The sequence below is a fragment of the Schistocerca gregaria genome, chromosome 5 (assembly GCF_023897955.1).
Source record: "Schistocerca gregaria isolate iqSchGreg1 chromosome 5, iqSchGreg1.2, whole genome shotgun sequence".
Taxonomy (NCBI): Eukaryota; Metazoa; Arthropoda; class Insecta; order Orthoptera; family Acrididae; genus Schistocerca; species Schistocerca gregaria.
Genome location: NC_064924.1, coordinates 403,558,761 through 403,578,632, shown reverse-complemented (window position 1 = coordinate 403,578,632; position 19,872 = coordinate 403,558,761). Strand labels below are relative to the sequence as shown.

The following is a 19,872-nucleotide window of genomic DNA, read 5'->3' as shown; positions in this document are numbered from 1 at the left end:
ACTCGCTTGTTGTGCTTGCAGCATTCTTCAAAAGAATTATTGCACCACAGTTCTGTCGCGCAGGTAAAGTTTACATGCTGAAATGAGAAAGTTATGTAATATTTCTTTCAAGCAGTATGCTTGACAGAACATATACTCTGACAGGTAACACAGGAAATGTTCTGATCTTTCTACCATATCATGGGATGGAACCTCTGATGTCCCACCATATTCTCTCCACGTTATTTGTGTAAATGGAATGGTCTTTCAGATCGTCAAAGTTCAAACTGTGATTGATTGTAAGGTTCTGGAAACCTTTAGTACCTAGAGTGTTGTATGAGCTGAAGCAATCACTGATGATCATAATCCCAGGAAGGATCTTTTCTTTGATTATTCTTACCAAGACACCCTTGGTCGAAAAATCAGTGGGCTCAAGGAAGAATTTGTTTTACCCTCACTGAATTCCACTGAATAACCAACTTTTGAGATCCTCAGGGCCTTTGCTGTGTTTCCTTTTCCCAAATTTCACCTCTTCTGGTCCCCTTAGCTGTAGTGAATTGTTTATCATCCAGTCGATACACTCTTTATGGCAAGAGTAAGACCATGTGTACACATGCCGAAATTTGTGACAAATCTTGCCACCTTTGGTTAACATGTAACAACCAGTATGGCACAGAAGTCCGAGACTTTTTGGACCATCTTTCGTGAATCACTGAACCAAGTACCATTCTTGAGCACTCTGCTTGAATTTGCATTGCACACTGACCATGTGACTACTCTGCTGCACCTTCTGTGGGCATTGGTATCAGGAAGAGCCCTCATTCAGCAAAAAGTTATGTGGCACTTAGCATCTTTGGGCAACCAGTTGTTTGTGATGGTAGTGTGTGTTCCGCCAACCATGGTCATATGTCAGCTTTACTTAAGTTCTAAAATGGAACTTCATCTGGAAGGGACCTGCGGCACTCCAGTTTCAAGACTGAACTATGACTAGGCAAACGATACTAGCCTTCAGATGGACCAAATTTCACAATAAATCACAGTGGTCAGTATAGTCTCAATGGTGTCAGCACTGGTCAAACAGTAATGTCACATTAAAGATTGACGGTTTCATGAAACAAGAAGTTTATAATCTAGGTTATAACAAATTGTTAGCTTCACCAACTGAAGCTGGTCTTAGTTTCCTACCTATCCACACACTCAGAAATTGTGACTTACTCTGGAAAAGAGCCAAATATTCGTGACAAGCAAGATTATACATCTCACTGCCATGTCACAAACTACAGGTAAATCTGTCACCACAATCAGATCTTGTATTTTCACTTTCACTTTCATTGACTTTGCAAATTCACAAACTGTTACCTTCCAACTAACCTAGACCTTGAGCTAAGCAACAGATCAGTCGTGCACCGCACGAGTTTGCCAACTCACAGCCACTCTGCCACATTCCAACCTACTAAAGATGTCGGGCTATGCTGAGGGTCTTCAACTCATAAGAACACAGCCAGAAGTATGATATGAAGTCAAAAAGTGAACTCATTTTGTGGACAGTTACACAAATTCTCTTATGTCCCTCTTGCACTATTTGCTTTGTACAGCTGAAATGGCTCTTGGAGATAAGCTTGATTTGAAAATACTAATATAAGAACACTCAAGCAACTGTTTTAGGTTTCGGTGACATAACTGTCTCCTGATGACATAGCTGTCACTGATATGTATCAGTAGAAAATGAGTGGCCATCCATAAATGTGTGAAGTAGACATCATATTACAATGGAACACTGATTGGGATAAATGGTTCTAAGCACTGTGTCGTTGGAAACAGGTATGGGACTAGAAAATGTGAAGCCTATGCCAACTATTTCTGAGTTACTGAAATAGGAGTTTAACAATATTAAGAGAAGGAAAGTTGCTACTCACCATATAGTGGAGATAATGGGTCAGATAAGCACAACAAAAAGATTTTCACACTTAAAGCTTTCGGCTAATTGCTTTTGTCAACAATAAACACCCAGACGCGCGCGCGCGCGCGCGCGCGCGCGCGCGCGCGCGCGCACACGCACACACACACACACACACACACACACACACACACACACACACACACACACACACACACCTGTATTACTACATTAAATGAGTAGCCAGTGATGAGCACACAGTGGCTGCAGTAAAAATTAATACTGTTCTTACACTTAGGGTATCAGTTAGGATCATCAGGGACCATTTGCAAGAAACTGGCCAATGTACAAAGGTACTGGTCACCATGCTTCCTCTCACACCAATTATCACTTAGCTTACAATTGTGTTCAAAGATGAGAACAGGATGTACCTTGTACCAGTGACGCTCATTTGTTAGTACAAGTTGAACTATGGAAGTCATTATATATGCGAATAAAATTTCATGACATCCCTTTGAATGGTGAGTAGCAATCTATCCTTTTCGTAATGACTTCTGTCTGTTCAAATTCCATCAGTCCATAGCCTTCACCAAACTATTCCTATAAAACAATGTAAATCAGGTCCAAACCTCCATGCAGTACCTTCTCTCCATATATAAAATACTGCTACTCTGCAATCCCAAATTCCTACATCCCATCTCCCACACTAAAACTCTTGCCTCCAGGAATTAGCACTTCATTCGTACCACTACCTCAAAAAATTCTCAGACATGTTTACCTCCTACACTTGCTTTGGACTACCACTATCCACCACCTTTATCAGAGCCTCCAAATGTCCCCCACATCCACTCCTAGCAGCCAAACCCTGCCTCACAGACCTACGTCATTTATCATATCCTCAGAAGCTCCAACTCACCACCATATACAACCAAGAACCCAAACATACTTGCAACACAGTCATGAACCCTACCTCCAAAAGCTTGAACCCCACAGAAATACAGTAATTTCAACGTTTGTACCTCTTGCCCCCTCTCTCAAATTCAATCGTGCTAGACTTGTTAAAGAGCTTCTGTCCTTCTCCCAGTCCCTACAGTCGAAACAGCTTTTTGCCACCAATCCTTCCAATCACATTATCCAAAACCAATATCTAGCTGTGCCTGACTCAGTTCACTCCTCAGTCAAACTATGATCCATCCCCACTGCCACCTGATTACCCCCTGTTAACATTCCATATTTTGTTAACCTTTAACCTTGGCTTACAGTTATTCCCCAAATCCCTCAATGTGGAGACCAACCTTACACCCATAGAAAGAACCGCAAATCTCCATCTAAAAACTAATCCCAACCTTATAGTCATACCGACCGAGAATAGTTCCATCACTGTGGTCTTGAACTGCAGAGATTACCTGGCAGAGGGACTCCGCCAGCTGTTAGATTTATCCATCTACAAACCGTGCCTCAGTGACACAGTTCCAAAAATCCAAGAACATATCCAGTCCCTCCTCAAATCCTTAGGCCCATTCCAGAACCTCTACACTGAGTTCGCCTCTCTTTTCACCCCCTACCATTCCCTGCACTCCTACCTTCTAACTTCCCAAATTCCAAAAACCAAGCAACCCAGGACATCCCATAGTGGCGAGTTACTGCGCCCTCACTGAGAGAATCTCTGCCCTTGTGGAACAAAACCTTCAGCCTATTACCCGTAACCTACCCTCGTGCAGAAAAGACATCAACCGTGTCCTACATTAACTCTCCACACGGCAGCCTGCTTGCCACTGTTAGTGCCATCTACCTCTACACTAACATCCGCAATGCCTGTGGCCTTGCCACTGTGGATCATTACCTTTCGCAACACCTGACTGGCTCCAAATCTACAACCTCCTTCCTGTTCACAATTACCTAACAATACCCTCACCCACAATTACTTCTTTTCTAAAGGCATTGCCACAGTCAAATCTGTGCTACAACAATGGACACTCGTGTGGCACCATCATATGCTAATCTTTTCATGAGACATGCAGAGGAATCCTTCCAAACCAACAGAATCCCAAGCCTCTCTCGTGGCTCAGATTCATCGATGACATTTTTGAGATATGGACTGAGCATGATACCCCATCCATATTCCTCCAGAACCTTAACACCTTCTCCCCATTCACTTCTCCTGGTTCTCCTCAATCCAACAAGTGATGTAGTCCTCCACCTCAACACCTCAAGGAAGGCTATATTAGTACCTCCATCTGTGTTAAATATACCAACCACTAGCAACACCTTCACTTTGATAGCTGTCTCCCATCCCATACCAAGAAGTCTCTTCTGTACAGCATAGACACTACTGGGCACATCTGCAGTGATGATAACTCTGTCTCCGAATAAAACAGAGGCCTTACTGCAACCTTCACAGAATGAAGTTAGCCACCCAACATTGTACAGAAAGAGATTTCCTGTGCCTTCTCTCTCCTTTATCCTCCCACCTTCCACACATGCACCATCCTGCCATCAAATGGCGCTCCACACATGGCTCAGTGTCATCCAGGACTAGGGCAATTGTATCACATTGTCTGAAAGTGTTTTGAATACCTCTCGTCATGTCCTGAAATGAATATCCTTCCCACTATTTTGCCCAGCCCTTCCCACAGTAGAATCATACACAATATCCTTGTCCATCCTTACTGCATCCCTGCCTTCAGCTCCTTGCCTCCGTGCAATAGACCAGGACGCAAGACCTGTGCCATAAATCCTCCCACCACTGTCTACTGCAGCAGCCAGAGACAGTAGTCATGTGTGTGTGCATTATGCTTGTGTGAATGTGTATGTGCTTTATCAAACAATCGAAAATCCACAATGAAATGTTAGTGCTATGAAAATGATAGTTGCTGCTCACCATATAGCGGAGATGCTGAGCCGCAGATAGTCACAACAAAAAGACTGATCTTTTGGGCAACAAGGCCTTTTTTGAAAATAGACAACTTACACACACACACACACACACACACACACACACACACACACACACACACACACACACACACACACGACCACAGTGTCTGGCAGCTGAAGCCAGACTGCGAGCAGCACTGCATGATGGGAGAAGCAACCATTTGGTGGGGGTAAGGAGGAGGCTGGGGTGGGAACAGGGAGGGATAGCTGGGTAGGAGTAAAGTGCTGCTCGTGGGAATGTACAGGGATGAGTTGGAGAGAGGGTAGGGCACCTAGTTGCAGTCAGGAGGTTAGACAGAGAGCGAGGGGGGGGGGGGGGGGGAGGGGGAGGCAGTGGAAAGGAGGTGAAAAGACTGAGGGTGCATTGGTGGACTGAAGGGCTGTGTAGTGGTGGAATGGGAACAGGGAAGGGGCTAGATGGGTAAGGACACTGACTGACAAAGCTTTGAGGCCAGAAGGGTTACAGGAACATAGGATATATTGCAGGAAGAGCTCCCACCTGTGCAGTTCAGAAAAGCTGAAGGCCAGATGGGTTACAGGAACATAAGATGTATTGCAGGAAAAGGTCCCACCTGTGCAGTTCAGAAAAGCTGGTGTTGGTGGGAAGGATCCATATGACACAGGCTCTGAAGCAGTCGTGAAAATGAAGAACATCTTGTTGGACGGCGTGCTCAGCAATGGGGTGGTCCAGCTGTTTGCTCGCCACAGTTTGTCGGTGGCCATTCATATGGACATACAGCTTGTTGATTGTCATGCCTATGTAGAATGCAGCACAGTGGTTGACCCTTAGTTTGTAGATCACATGACTGGTTTCACAGGTAGCTTTGAGATTAATGGGGTAGATGATGTTTGGATCAGACTGGAGTAGATGGTGATGGGAAGATGTATGGGACAGGTCTTGCATCTACATCTATTAGAGGGTAATGAATCATGAGATGTAAGGGTTTGGGAGCAGGGGTTGTGTAGAGATGGACAAGGATTTTGTGTTGGTTTGGTGGGCAGTGGAATACCACTATGGCAGGAATGGGAAGGATAGTGAGTTGCATATTCCTCATTTCAGGGCACGACGAGAGGTAGTCAAAACCCTGTATGTGCGCTCTTTTTCAGAAGGCCTTTTGGCTGAAAGCTAAACTGTACAGCAGGTAACCTCTATATGGTGAGTAGCAATCTATGCGTTCCATAATATTGTTGTTATTCCATCCTGCACTTACAGTTGTTTTATATCCAAGGTTGGATACAATATTTGGGTTGAGAAGAGAACAATTTGTATTGTGTACATAGTGTTGTACTAAAGGCTTATAAACAGGTTGTTAAAACTGTAGCTCACCTTATAAAATTGAGTTCACTGCCAGAGCACACAAAGTACCTATGTATACATCCCTAGCATGTATTTTGCTATTTTTTATTGCTGTTATTAATGTGTGTGTGTGGGGGGGGGGGGGGGTTGACATACACGCTTGATTGTTTGTGCACACTTCTGAAAGCTAAGATAATGTCGTGTACTTTTGTGTGCCTAATTGGCAGTACTAAATATTTCATCTTTTAAAGATAAGTACTGGCCAGTGATTCTCATAATTTTTTTGTTTGTTGGAGTGAATTTTCCTTCTGGAACTGGTGAATTATTGTGATTTCCTTATAATGCCAAGTGTGTAAATTAACTTACAGAAATAAATGCAAAATTTGTTTTCTATTTTAATAACTTTTTTCCTCCATATGTGAAGTTTGTATATGGTTTTAGATAGTTGTGTTGAACTTTGTCTTATTGCAATTTTTTGTTCTCAGGAATTAAAACAAAATGAAAAAAAAGACACATATGCAGCAGGCACAAAGAATCTTCTTCTTAAGGCGTATGACTTCCACATGGTGCCTTTTTACGTTCTTTCAGCGTACCTGTTTAACCCATATATTATTTTAAACTGTGTAGGTCGAACAACTACAGTGTTTTCAAATTTATTGTTGGCATATGCTTTAGCATCAATGTGCACTGGTATGTAACACTTTTTTTTCTCAAAACATAACCTGCTTACAGTTACAGTTGACTAATATTTTTATTGTTAATAGCACCTTGATTATGTGTAATTATGTCTAAACATTTTTCCTTCGTATGTAAAGGTAATTGTAGATAGATATTGGAATGCATCAAGTGTTTCAGCTGTTCATAAATAAACAGTAACTCATTTGATATTAAGAAAATGCAAGATTTGCAGTAATCAGTGCACAATTTAAAAACTGATTCAAATTTTCTTACGAATTGAAATAAATTATTGTGTGTTGCAATTTAGAAAGTATGTTACCTATCTGTTCATATTTCTTTTTTGAATGTTTGCCGTATTGTTGATGAATAATGACCATTGGCTGCCCTTGTGTCTTCCATATGGTTATCTAAAAGTCATTTTATGTGATATGTGCATAAGTGTAATGCAGTTTTCACTATTGATATAAAGTAGATACACACAAAGTGACCTGTGGAAGTGTTACAGGTGCTCAACCTAATTCAGATCTGTTGAGTTCGGGGAGAATATTTGAAAACTCACAACTTGTACTTAATATCATTTGACCACAGACATTGTGCAATGGTTGTGTTTGATGCAATGCAAGATTTCATTGATACCAGGGGCAAATGCATTTTGTTTGGATGTAACCAGTTACCAAAGACATTATGACACCAGGAACAGGTTTTATATTCCTACAAGGGCACATGAAATTACCTTTCTTTCAATGTACATTCACCTGTGCCATACAGTTTATCTCATCTGCTTGTGATGTTGATGTGATACATTATGCAGCTTTTGCTTAACATACATACCTGTCAAAGGAATGAAAAGCTCAGTTTCTCAGGCCAGAAGCCCTTTTCACTGGTTATCAACAATTCAATCACTATATTAGTTACTGCAAGTTGGTCATTTTATGAATGACACCTGTGAGGTATGGTTGATGGATTTGCCGATTTGTGAAATTATGTTTCCAATTGTGTGCTACATCATCATTTTGAACATGTTTTCATAACATAAATAGGAATGAGTTTCACCTATGTAGTCAGTTTCTATAAATAGCCTTACCTACCTTCCTGTTAAACATCAGTATTTCATTGTTGTCTAAAGTTTATCTGACTACTCTTCATTCCTGTCACATTGAAATGAATCCCTATGACTGTCAGTTACGGCAAAATTGAAACACTACAGAAATAGTGTCATTTGTGAAATTGAGGCAGATCTCTCCCAGGTTAACCCAGTATGTGTGCCTTACTTGTTCCATTGTTAGTCACTGGGGGATTGCACAGTTATTTTTTGTGGTTTTTGCATTGCTAAACAGGTAGTTCGCAGGTTTAAAATGTGGTCATAATTTTGTGATCATGCAGTATCAAAAGCCAACTCATATGTAATTGTGAAGTGAAATAATTCTTGAGTTTTCTTCGTATTCACCACGTCACAAACTAAGGCCAAAATACCTATAGTATAAAGTTATTTGGAAAGTGTCATATTAAGAAAGCCAAGTAGTATACACAACAAAACAGCATCTTCAGAACAGGGAATAATAACTATAGGTGCACCAAAAGGATTGATGTTTGGTCTGCTATTGTTTTGTTTATGTATAAATGATCTGCCATCATATATTCAGGAAGCAGAAATAGATTTCTTTTGCTAAAAATGAACTATTGTAATAAAGCCTAATGGCCAAACATGATACATGCACTCTGTAATGCACAGTACATGACCACACCATTGTAAGTAGTGCATTAGGGTACATCACGAAATGAAACAGAATGTTCTAAATTGCAATGTGTTTCTATTGGTAAAAAGCCAAACTGAAAGTGGCACATTACAGAGCTTCTTAAACATACAGCTCTGCGACTTTTGTAAATGTAACCTGGATTAATAAAACAAAAATGTTTGTGTTGAGGATAATATCAAAGAGGAGGGTGAGTGGCGGGGGAGGGGGGGGGGGGGAGAGGGGGGGGGGGAATAATTAACTATTTGCCTGCTGCAGAAGGGATTGCCACTTACCATGTTGGCCAGAGAATCATTATTGGTAATCCAGCTACCTGCCCACTAAGTGCCTTGTCATTAAGGTGACCAAAGTCATGGGATACCTCGTAATATTACGTCGGACCTCCTTTGGTCTGGCATACTGCAGCAGCTCAATGTGGCATAGACTCAACAAGTATTCGGAAGTCCGCTGCAGAAATGCTGAGCCACACTCTCTCTATAGCAGTTTATAATTATGAAAGCATTGCCGTTGTAGGATTTTGTGAACAAACTGACCTCTCAGTTATGTCCCATAAATGTTATATGGGATTTGTGTCGAGCAATCTGGGTGACCAGATAATTCGCTCAAATTGTCCAGAATGTTCTTCAAACCAATTGTGAACAGTTATGGTCCAGTGACATGGCGCAGTGTCAGCCTTAAAAATTCCATTGTTGTTTGGGAATATGAAGTCCACGAACAGCTGCAAATGGCTTCCAAGTAGCCGAACATAACCATTTCCAGTCACTGATGGGTTTAGCTGGGTCATTGGACCCATTCTGTTCCGTGTAAACACAGCCCACACCTTTATGGAACCACCACCAGCTTGCACAGTGCCTTGTTGACAGCTTGGCCTGCACCTTCTCATGGGATCTGTGCCACACTTGAACCCTACTGTCAACTCTTACCAAGTGAAATCAAGTCTCATCTGACAAAGCTACACTGTTACAGTCTTCTGGGGTCCAACTGATATAGTCACGAGCCCCGCAGAGGCATTGCAGGTGATGATGTGCTATTAACAAAGACACTCACATTGATTGTCTGCAGCCATAGCCCATTAACACCAGATTTTGCTGCACTGTCCTAATGGATATGTTTGTCATACATCCCTTGTTGATGTCCGTGGTTGCATTGTTACATGTCTGTTAGCACAGACAACTCTGTGCAAACAGGGCTGCTCTTGGTTGTTAGTAAAAGTCATCACCACTGGTTGTCCCTGGTGACTGATAATGCCTCAAGTTTAGTATTTTCGGCACACTTTTGACCCAACGGATCTCGAAATATTGAATTAACCAATAATTTCCAAAATTTAATGTCCCATGCATCTAGCTCAAAGCTATCATTCTGTGTTCAAAGTCTGTTAATTCCTGTTGTGCTGACAGTCATGTCATGAACCTTTTCACATGAACCACCTAAGCACAAAGGACAGCTCCACCCGTGCACTGCCCTTTAATACCTTGTATATGTGATACTACTGCCATCTGTGTAGTTGCATATCGCTGTCCCATTACTTTTGTTACCTCAGTGTAACATACATATAGGGAGTGTATATGCTTGTGCTTTTCAAAGCTTCTCTGCATAGACTCGGCGATTGAAATAATTTTCTCAACTGATAATTATGTCATTTCAATAAGTTTATAGACAGAATTTTAGTACCCTGTGACAAAAACAATGTGCATTTTTTGATTTATCTAAGTAGCTCAGTGCTTCATTTTGGCTACTCACCCTTAATACTTGCTCTTCTCCGTGTGTGCCTCAATGTATACTAACTCAAGAAAGACTCAAACAAACCACAGCTTTCATTGGAATGCTTTTGTAGTTCAAAATGTCCTTCTGCATCATTTATAAGTGAAAGAATATACTATCACATCACTCTAATATATCTCTGTTTATTGTTAATGATTAATGAAATCCATCTCAGCTGATCAGTTGCATCTGATTAAACAGAACAGGGAATTAGGTCAAAGCTGCAGCATCTTAATGTATAAAGTAGGCAACTGACAAAAAACAGCCTTTTGCTTAATCATCAATAAGTTGTGCTAAATGTGTAACAAGTGATCTGGTTGTCGTATGTTATGTTAAAGAACAAATCCAAAAACTGTGCTCATACACATTCTGCCAACCACCTGGCAAAAGTATGGTGAGTATGCACGGCTTTATGCATACAGTAAGCTGTCCAGATGGGGCCACTCCATGACCGAAGTAAAAATGTAAACATAATACTTGGCCTCAGTCGAGTATGATAGTCAACTGTGTGACCATAATTGCTACTAGCAATGACAAAACCTTAAGTACAGAACTGATATCAAAGAGTACACAATTAATCCAAATAATTAAAAAAGAGAAATGAACTGGGTAGTTTTAGGCATGTAGTGACTTCAGCCCAGCTCCCTTGTAGTAAGTTACCAATGCACAGGAACTACCCAGTTCGGTTATTTTCCGTTCTTTTATACGTTCAGTGACAAGATGATGATTGTTATAACTGCTTTTATTCTGGAACCATGATCACTAATTTTGGTTATACAAAGGGTTGTATGATCAAAATTAGTGTTTCTGTTGTACTGTATGTAATTACTTCACAAATGATAGAATTAGTTGTATGATACCATCAAGCTAATGGCGATACTGTATTTGTGCAACCATTGGTCTATGTTCTCTTCCATTGCAAATAATTATAGTAAGTTCAACACAGCTCACTTGTAGTTAAACTTATAATATACAGAAAAAAATACCAGTTCGTTTGCTTTAGCTCTTTTACATTTTTCAGAGACAATGAATTTTTGTAAATATGTTAATCATGACTTACCATTCCTGATGTTTTAAATAACTATTTTACAACTGTATTTTACAATTATTCACTTACTGTCGTAGCTGTCTAATGATGATGTTGTTTGGTGAAAGTACTGTCACCTGATTCCTTGTTATTGTGCATAATTGAGTTGCTAACTTTTGTTTGTTTCTCTGTTTTAGTTGTTTGGATTGTGCACTCTTTGATGTCAGTTCATTATTTAAGGTTTCATCGTTGCTTGTAATGATTAAGATCACACAGTTGAATATTGCACTCGTCTGATACCAAGTATTAAGTTTATATGTTTACCTCTGTCATGGAGTAGCTGTATCTGCTTACTATACTTCTGCCAGGCGGTCAGCAGAATGTTTATGAGCATTGTTTATGGATTTGTTCTTCAACATTACATATGACAACCAGATGATTTGTGTCATGACTTGAGCAGAAATCAGTGAGGATTTAGTATAAGGCTGTTATCACTGTGAGTTGTCTATTTTGTTCATTAAGGCATTGTAGCTTTAGCCTAATTTAGTGGTTTATTTCACTGCAGGTAATCTGAAGATGTTCCATGAAGGAAACTGGTCAGAGCATAATAAATATATAATGTGTAATAATATAGCTGAGGTGGTTTTCATTAACATTAATGTCAGCTGCAGTGCTCAACATTTATTATACACCACAGTAAGAACTTCTTCACTCCAGTTTGTTGAATTTTTTTCATGAGAGTTTCATGTTGATTTGATGTTTGTTTTATTTGTTAGACTGTGTGTTCATCTGTCAATAAATATATTGTGTAAGCAGTGTAACCAAGGCACAAATGTTGCTGTCCTGTATAGTAGCTTATCAAAGGTTTCTTTAATTTCAAATTACTACTCCTGAATTGGAAATGGCTAACCAACTGAAACTAACAAGGGAATGGTCAGACTTGTCGTGTTAAAACCTGTGTTGCTTTTTTTACCACTGTGAGTTAACATTGCAAGAAGTCTGTATGCAAAATTTTGGCTGCTGACATGACCTGAAAGTCTGTAAACAATTTTATGAAGTAAGACATCATTGTCGCGTGGTTTCTGCACTTATAACTGCCTCTTGTACAACCCTGACCTCTCTCGCTACATTATACCAACGCCATCTAGGGACAAGGTGAGAGCTGATTCCCTCAGTGAAAGCGATCGTCTGATAATTAAACATTCGTTGACAAATACGGCTGATATGTTATCTACAACATTCTTTCCAAATAGCTATGAAATAGACACAAATAAATATACGGTTTAGAACACGTCCAAATTTAATTTCTTGTAATTACCGCAAAAATGCGAAATATTGATACAATGTTCAAAACGTAGGTTTTTGTGTGCCAAGAACATACAAGCAAAGACGACATATGACAGCCCTGTGAATCAGATGTTGTTAGATATCAGTAGACAAAACTGGGCTGATGTTAGGAATGAATCAGGCCTAGTATTAGTATATTTCGAGGAGTGCCATGCATATTTAATCAAATGCTGAAACCGCTGGGAGGAAAACTGATAATGTACTACTAATTGCAGCTTGAGAATATTGTCACGGTGACAGACAGGAAATTGCAGTGATCTGCACACAATCATTTTCTCTGTTAGTTCTCTGTAACATGCCTTCCACTGACGGAAAAATTCTCTGTCTAAAGGTTGAATTACGTTCGTCGTGCCAGGTGGAATCTGAAGTATCTCTACTTCTTTGTCAGGGTGGGCTCGAAATACAGATTTTAATGAATCGGACCTTTTATGACCTGACCACGAGTCTAGAATGAGAAGAGATTTGTTCCCGCAGAACAGAAGAAAAGCATGACGCATGAAAAGTGTAACGTTTTAATTTGCCATTTTTCCAGACTTCGATGCGTCTACCACAAGATTGTTTACGTAGAACATTGTTCTTTTGACACGTGGTCCAAAACGTCCAGTTGGTTCTTGAAGACACACATATAGTTTAGGCAGCAATGAACCATACAGACTAATTATGGGCATTATAGTGTATAAATGGGTGAGTGCAGTCGTGGACTGCGCAATTGCCTCAATATGTTTTACGCCTTTGAATGGCAGTGTTCTTTTCGCACGCATTTCTATTTGAAAACCTGACTGATCTGCATTGTACACGTACGATTCACGAAAACTAGCGATCTTATTTTTTGCATTCGTAAGAAAAGCTTCTATCATTTTGATTTGTTTCTCGATACAAATTTTGTTATTTTTCTTGCCACAATTTTGTGAGATCTTTTGAAGCGACTAATCCAACTTTGAGAAGCTGTAAATTCTTTAGCGCCTATCTCGTTGGCAATATCCATTGCCCAATCACGCAAAGTTGTATCGTTGACTCTAAATGATTGTTGTCTGGCATCGGTAAATAGCTCAAAAAGTCGCACATTTATCTCCGTCGCAATTTCCAGTCGACTCTTAAGTCATCCAGCGACTTCCTTTTTCCATCTATACAATTCACATTCAGAACGGACAAAGCGATATAGTACTGACACATAGGCATTTCTTACCACTTTCGTTCAACCAGTACATCACCGCTTTTTCTTTGTCTGATAAGGTAATTGTAGTTGCTGTTGTTACTTTCAGAGATAATTGATGATGGTACGTGGCACTATCACTCGAAGAGTCTTCATGAGTGCAACTTTCGTCGGTGTCTTCACCGTCTGTAGATTCACAGTCTGCAATATCGAATGTTTCAGTTGTTTCTAGCCACATGCCTGCGCCATTGACATGCTTGTCTAGAAGTTTAACAACCATGTCGCACAACACGTAGTCTTCACGCGTGTTTTCTGTTGATTGCTTCATTTGGCGTCTGTGGTATATCTCCATGGCAAGCAGCAAAACATTTACAGGGTTTGCCACCACCTGTGAGGGGAGATTGAATGTTCACTGTAAAGTGGCTTGCGGAATATAGATGAACATGTACAGACATCTTTCACATCTCTAACCAGTTTCAGGATGGTATGTTGCGAAATACGTACCAGAAATTAAAAGGACGTGCATGCCACAGAAATGAATATTCGTTTCCCCTTTCCACCAAAACCGTGCAGCGATATTCCTCCTTAGTGGACTCTGCGATAAGATGGCCGCCCTTCCCGACCATGCGCACAACACTCGCGACTCACCATTTCCAGGGGTGGCCAGCCGTTACTGAAAGCGCCAAGCAGGAAACACAACCATGTTACTGGTTTTTTTTTTTTTTTTAGGTGACTTCCAGTTTATGTCAGCAGCTATAATTTTGCATATGGACCTTTAGCACTGTTCAATAACAGTGCTAAAAAAAAAAAAGCAATACATGTTTCGGCATGACAAGTCTGACGATTCCCTTGTAAGAATTATTTGGCACAATGATGATTAATTTTTGTTTCTCCTACTTAACTTGAGAAATAAACACTCTGTAATCTGACGTGTCTAGTTTTTCCCATTAATCTGTGCTAGTGTAATAATGCATATGATATAACCTTTTAAGGGAGACAGAAAACTCTTTGTAGTTTGCGACAACATTTCAAGCCCGTAAGACCAACAAAATTTCCTAGGAAATATTTTTTAAAACCAAGCAGTCTAGGTTTCCAAAGATACTTAAGCATAATTTTATTTCATTTATGTAAAACACACACACTCGCGCCCGCGGGCGCGTGCGTGACCACTGCCTCTGGCTGCCAAGGCAGTCTTTTTGCTGTGCCTAGCTGTGACTCAACAACTATGCTACAAATAATTTTTGTATGTCTCATACTAAATAGGTATTACAACTTCAGAAATGTGGAAAAATGTTTCAAAGTCAGGCACTCTCTTTGTTCAAAAACCTTTTACATCTGCTTCGTCGTTAAAAACTAAGCAATCAACAATGCCATCCCCATCCTCATTCAGTAGTTGCAACTGCAATGAAAACTCAAAATGCTTGCCTTTGTCGTCATCATTGAGCTTCTGCACTAGCTCCAATTTGAATGTCCTCTCAGATAGCTTCTGTCGCAGGACTTTCCACACTGTCATTGGAGCCATTTTGAGTTCACTGGATGCACGACTCACCAATTTCTTTGGATTCCTTATGAATGTCTCTCGTATGCACTCCACATTCACTTCAGTCACACTGGGATGTCCGCTTCTCTTTGCCAGGCACAAGCAACCTGTCTTAAAGAATTTGTTGTGGGAGTGCTAAATGGCCTTCCTTGTTGGTGGCTTCTTACCGTACTTGGTTCTAAACACCCGTGGAACAGCTGTAGCACACTTGACTTTGTCGAACTCCAACACACCGAATGCTTGCCCTGCACCTGAACTCGCCATGTTTGCGACTAGCGCTGACTATCGGCAGATTACCAAACTACACTGCGGCGGTATAGATGGAAAAAAACTTTCAGGGTTTCTTTCCAAAATGACATACGTATGATATCTGTACAATGTTTGGTTCTTGTGCAATAAATAATTAAAAATGTTTCCAGACTTTATGTACACCCTGTACTGTTCTGGGATACATTGTCACACCTGTTCGACCTGTTCATGTAGTTCCGTAAGAGTTGTTGGTTCACGAGCCAATTCTCGTCCCATCATATCCCACACATGCTTGATTGGTGACAAGTCCAGAGATTACACTGGCCAGGGAAGTTTCTCCACATCTTGCAGAGCACATAGTTTCATGGGCAGTGTGTAGGTGAACATTATCCTCTTAGAACAACGCACCATCTTCTTATTGCAAGAATGGTAAAAGAATGGGTCTAATAATATTCTGCTTAGTGCCTAGGGTGAGGCCAATGCATCTACAAGACAACACTCATTAAGTTTAGCTTCGGTTGTAGCTACACTGTGTGCATGTTAGTTTAAACCATTAACTCTTCCAATTTGCATGTTCATGGTACTAAACAGTGAAATATCTATTGGCTGAATACATCCTACGCTGTGAATATCTATTATCATTGGCTGGTGAGATCACGTGACATGAGCTATGGTTGACTGATAAAAGTGCATCACAAACTCGATTTCAGTGCTTCAGAAACTAATGTGGAATTTGAATTTGTTCTTTTGTAATAAGAAGATACCCAATGTGCATGTTTCTGCGCAGCAAAGATCTTTCCAAAATACATTTTTTTTAATTTTTACTTACTGTGTGTCATTTCCTGAAGTGCCACGAAGTTCTGTGCCAGTGTATAAGATCTTTGCCATTAAAAGCTCTGAGGAAAAGTAGATTGTCACTTAACATGTAAAAATGTGTTTTCATCAAGAAGATGAGTATTTTCACTCAGGAAAAAGTAAATTTTTGCTGGGAAATTTAGGAAAAATCTGGGATCCGCCCCCTCCCCCCCCTTTTGCATATAAACCCTGCTGCTGTGTGGACGTCCAGGACTTCATCTACCGGTGTGAGAATGTTCATGTCACCTCTGATTCCAGCATCATTGCACAACAGATGCAGCACATCCAACTTGGGTGGCAATTCTCTGGAAGCACCATCCCGCCACACAGAAGGCCACAGTTTGACCACTTTTAAACTTGCTTAGTTTGCTGTAGGAAGCATGCCTGCTTACTTGTTTTATATCTTTACATCACCCTCATCTTTCTTACTGTGATCATTCCATATTAAAGGGTAGACACAGATGGCATTATGATAGCTATGCCACTACAATATCTGTTGATGGACGACGTTGAAACCATTATCGGTACATCTAATATCCCACAGGTGGCATACGCGCTGAGGTCAAAATCGACATTATCTTTCAGGGGGTATTAATTTATTTATGTATTTTTATTTCTTTCCCTGGTAGTGTATTTTTTACCCTTCTTTTTGATCTGGGTTTTGGACAGACACTGAAGAAATTAAAATATATTTTAATGTTGTTGTTTTTACCATTTAGTCTAGAGAAGTATCAATGTAAATTCATCTTTCATGTCTCATCACTGATGGTTAATTGAGGAAAGAAACCTGTCTGACTAGCTTTGTGATCAGGTCCAGATGACTGCGGGATGCTGAGCAATCACTATATCATCCTCTGCATTGCATATTCTGCATTTGTGCCCAATTTCTTTGTGCAGTTTATATTTTGAGCAAATTTCGTGTGTTTACTTTCGGTATTTGGAAAATCCCTTGCAGTAAATTATAGACACTCCTTGTCATCATAATGCCTTCCTCTGTACTTAGTATTGTGTTAGTGTGGCCTTACATAAGTTGCGATCTGCAACACAGTGCGATTACTTTATTCACTCACTAGCCTTTCGGTAATTCTTTTCCATCACAAATATTTCTGTGACATTACAGGTAATAAACATCAATTCACAGTCCTGTTTTTGTTCCAAAACTACTTTGTTTAGATTGAGTATACTGTTTGAAAATTAATCTTCCCCTGGGACAATTGGCTTTTGTCCATGAATAGCTTGTAATATGTTTGAAACACACTGTCAAATGTTTACAAACTTCATTAACAGTATTTTGAATTTTGTATAACCTGTATCCTTTCTTACTGGCAAAATTTTCATTGTAGTGAAGCCATGTCTGTGGCTCAGTAGTTACTCATTTCCAGCTTCTTCACACAAGCTATGAGCATACAGATAACAATGAAAGAATAAAATTCCTTAGATCCTGTTTCTTTTCACATTGATAGCGAAGAATGCTCTTAATCTGTTGTATTTAACTTGGAGTAGAAATAAAATCTGTCAGATTCGTGTACTACAGATTTCATCGGAGCTTCTGTACAAATATCTGGAGAAGTATAGGCCTCGTACCAGTATGTTCCCAGAAGCTGTATTGTTAAAGGCTTTCGCAAAGGCATTAAACTTAATTTTCGTCCAGTCAAACATGTTGATACTGCATGCTCTTTTTCTCAATCATTTCACTCTCACTTCAGACTCTCAACAATTTTTATCTCTTGTAGAAACAGATGGGTGTATTGCACCAGCTGATGTACACAGATCAGGACTGCCACTTAGAGATTCTGCTGAATTATAAAATTTAAAGAGTTCATTTTCAGAGGGGCTTCTAGTGAAAGTCTGATTTCTCGCTCTGTATAACTGACATGTCATATTCCTCGTATAAACAAATGTAAGTCAATAGTCAGTAACTAAAACACGAGAAGAAAATGGCAAAACCCAAACACAGCAGCAAACAGGGGCCTCCAGCTGATAAAATTCTTGGGCAGAAATAGGACGATGTGCATTACCACTCCGAGCAGCAGTGCTTATTTACACATCTGGAGCACCAGGGGTAGGCAGGGTGATGTGCATTATCATATTTAGAGCACTTGGCAGAAGACCAGTGGTGCACTAAAACAAATTGGAGCTCCTAGAGATAGGAACAGTGGTGCATGTTAACATGTCTAGAACAGTTAAAGGGTTAAGTAAAGCCACTGTATATCAGTGGCATTAATTCTCGACACTTTGTAGAGAGTCATTGAATATTGTATTGAGGTGTATGTTTTAGTTGAAATATACATTATAATGTATTGTAAAATTCCAGGAAACATGCCCTGATGTCTGCTGTTTCAAAATTTGAGTTAAAGTATGAAAATTTAACTAAAAATCAAACACATTACTCACAAGCCAGCAATTTCAGAAAATTACACATTATTTGGTACAAATGTTTTTCCAAAGCTTATAGGTATTTCATGGGATATCCTTTCGATTTAATCATTGCCCCAGTTGTGCTTGGTATGGAGTCTACCAAATGTTGAACATCTTGGGGTTAGATAACTGTGAGCTGCTAATTGATGATGTCCTCTAGTATCTCCCTGTTGTTACTGTGCTTCTGCTGTGAAATCATAATTTTCAGCCTTGACCTCTAAATTCTCAGTTGGGTTGAGGATGAAGCTGTTGCTAGGCTAAGTCAGCACACTGATGCAATGGTCAGCTAATGTTTTCTTATTGATTCTAACCTGTGGTATGACTCACTGTCTTGCTGAAAGGTGCACTGATTGTTGTTACCTTGAAACCAATCATGGATAGAGGCAGCAGTTCCAACACTAAGATTGTTTCTTGGTAATTTTTGATATTAATCTAGCCCTGTAATACTTGAAGATGCCCAGTGTCATGTCCTGCCGTGCATTCACAAAGCATGACACATGAAATACTTTGTAGTGGCAGTGGTGCACTCAGGCAATACGTCTTTCCTGTTCAGGGACAATCCAACTTAATTCCATTGCCACCAAAGATGATAATCTTAGTCATGTTGCTCCAAATGACTCTAACCCAGCCTTCTTGCATCCACTCCCTGTGTTTCAAAGCTAGTTTCTATCTCTGCATTTTTTTGGATAAGGTGTCTTTTTAGGAAACATTCCCCACAAACCATTTTCACGAAGTGTTTGTCTGACCTTTCAATCAGAAACTTCAACTCCTCAAGTCTTCAAGATAGCATTCTTTCATTATATGCATGTGATCTTGCAGAGAAAAACACCAGATTCTGCAACAGTCTTGATCAGTCAATATTGATTTTCTGCCAGTTCTTGGAGCAGTTTTGATACACACAGTGTCTTCATACCATTTAGGGCCTTTCATCAGTTACAGCTTTGGTGGCCTCGATCCAACTTTTTTTCTCCAGAAGCATA

General features: G+C 40.0%; 1 protein-coding gene across 2 annotated transcripts in view; it reads left to right on the top strand.

Annotated features, from left to right (window-relative positions):
• The window catches only part of LOC126273471 (phosphatidylinositol glycan anchor biosynthesis class U protein), an 86,935-nt gene that overhangs the window by 21,824 nt on the left and 45,239 nt on the right, over positions 1-19,872 (top strand). For both annotated transcript variants that reach the window (XM_049977035.1, XM_049977036.1), the window contains exon 3: positions 6,596-6,800. In XM_049977035.1, the coding sequence (XP_049832992.1) occupies positions 6,596-6,800 (205 nt within the window). The remainder of the gene's footprint in view (positions 1-6,595; positions 6,801-19,872) is intronic.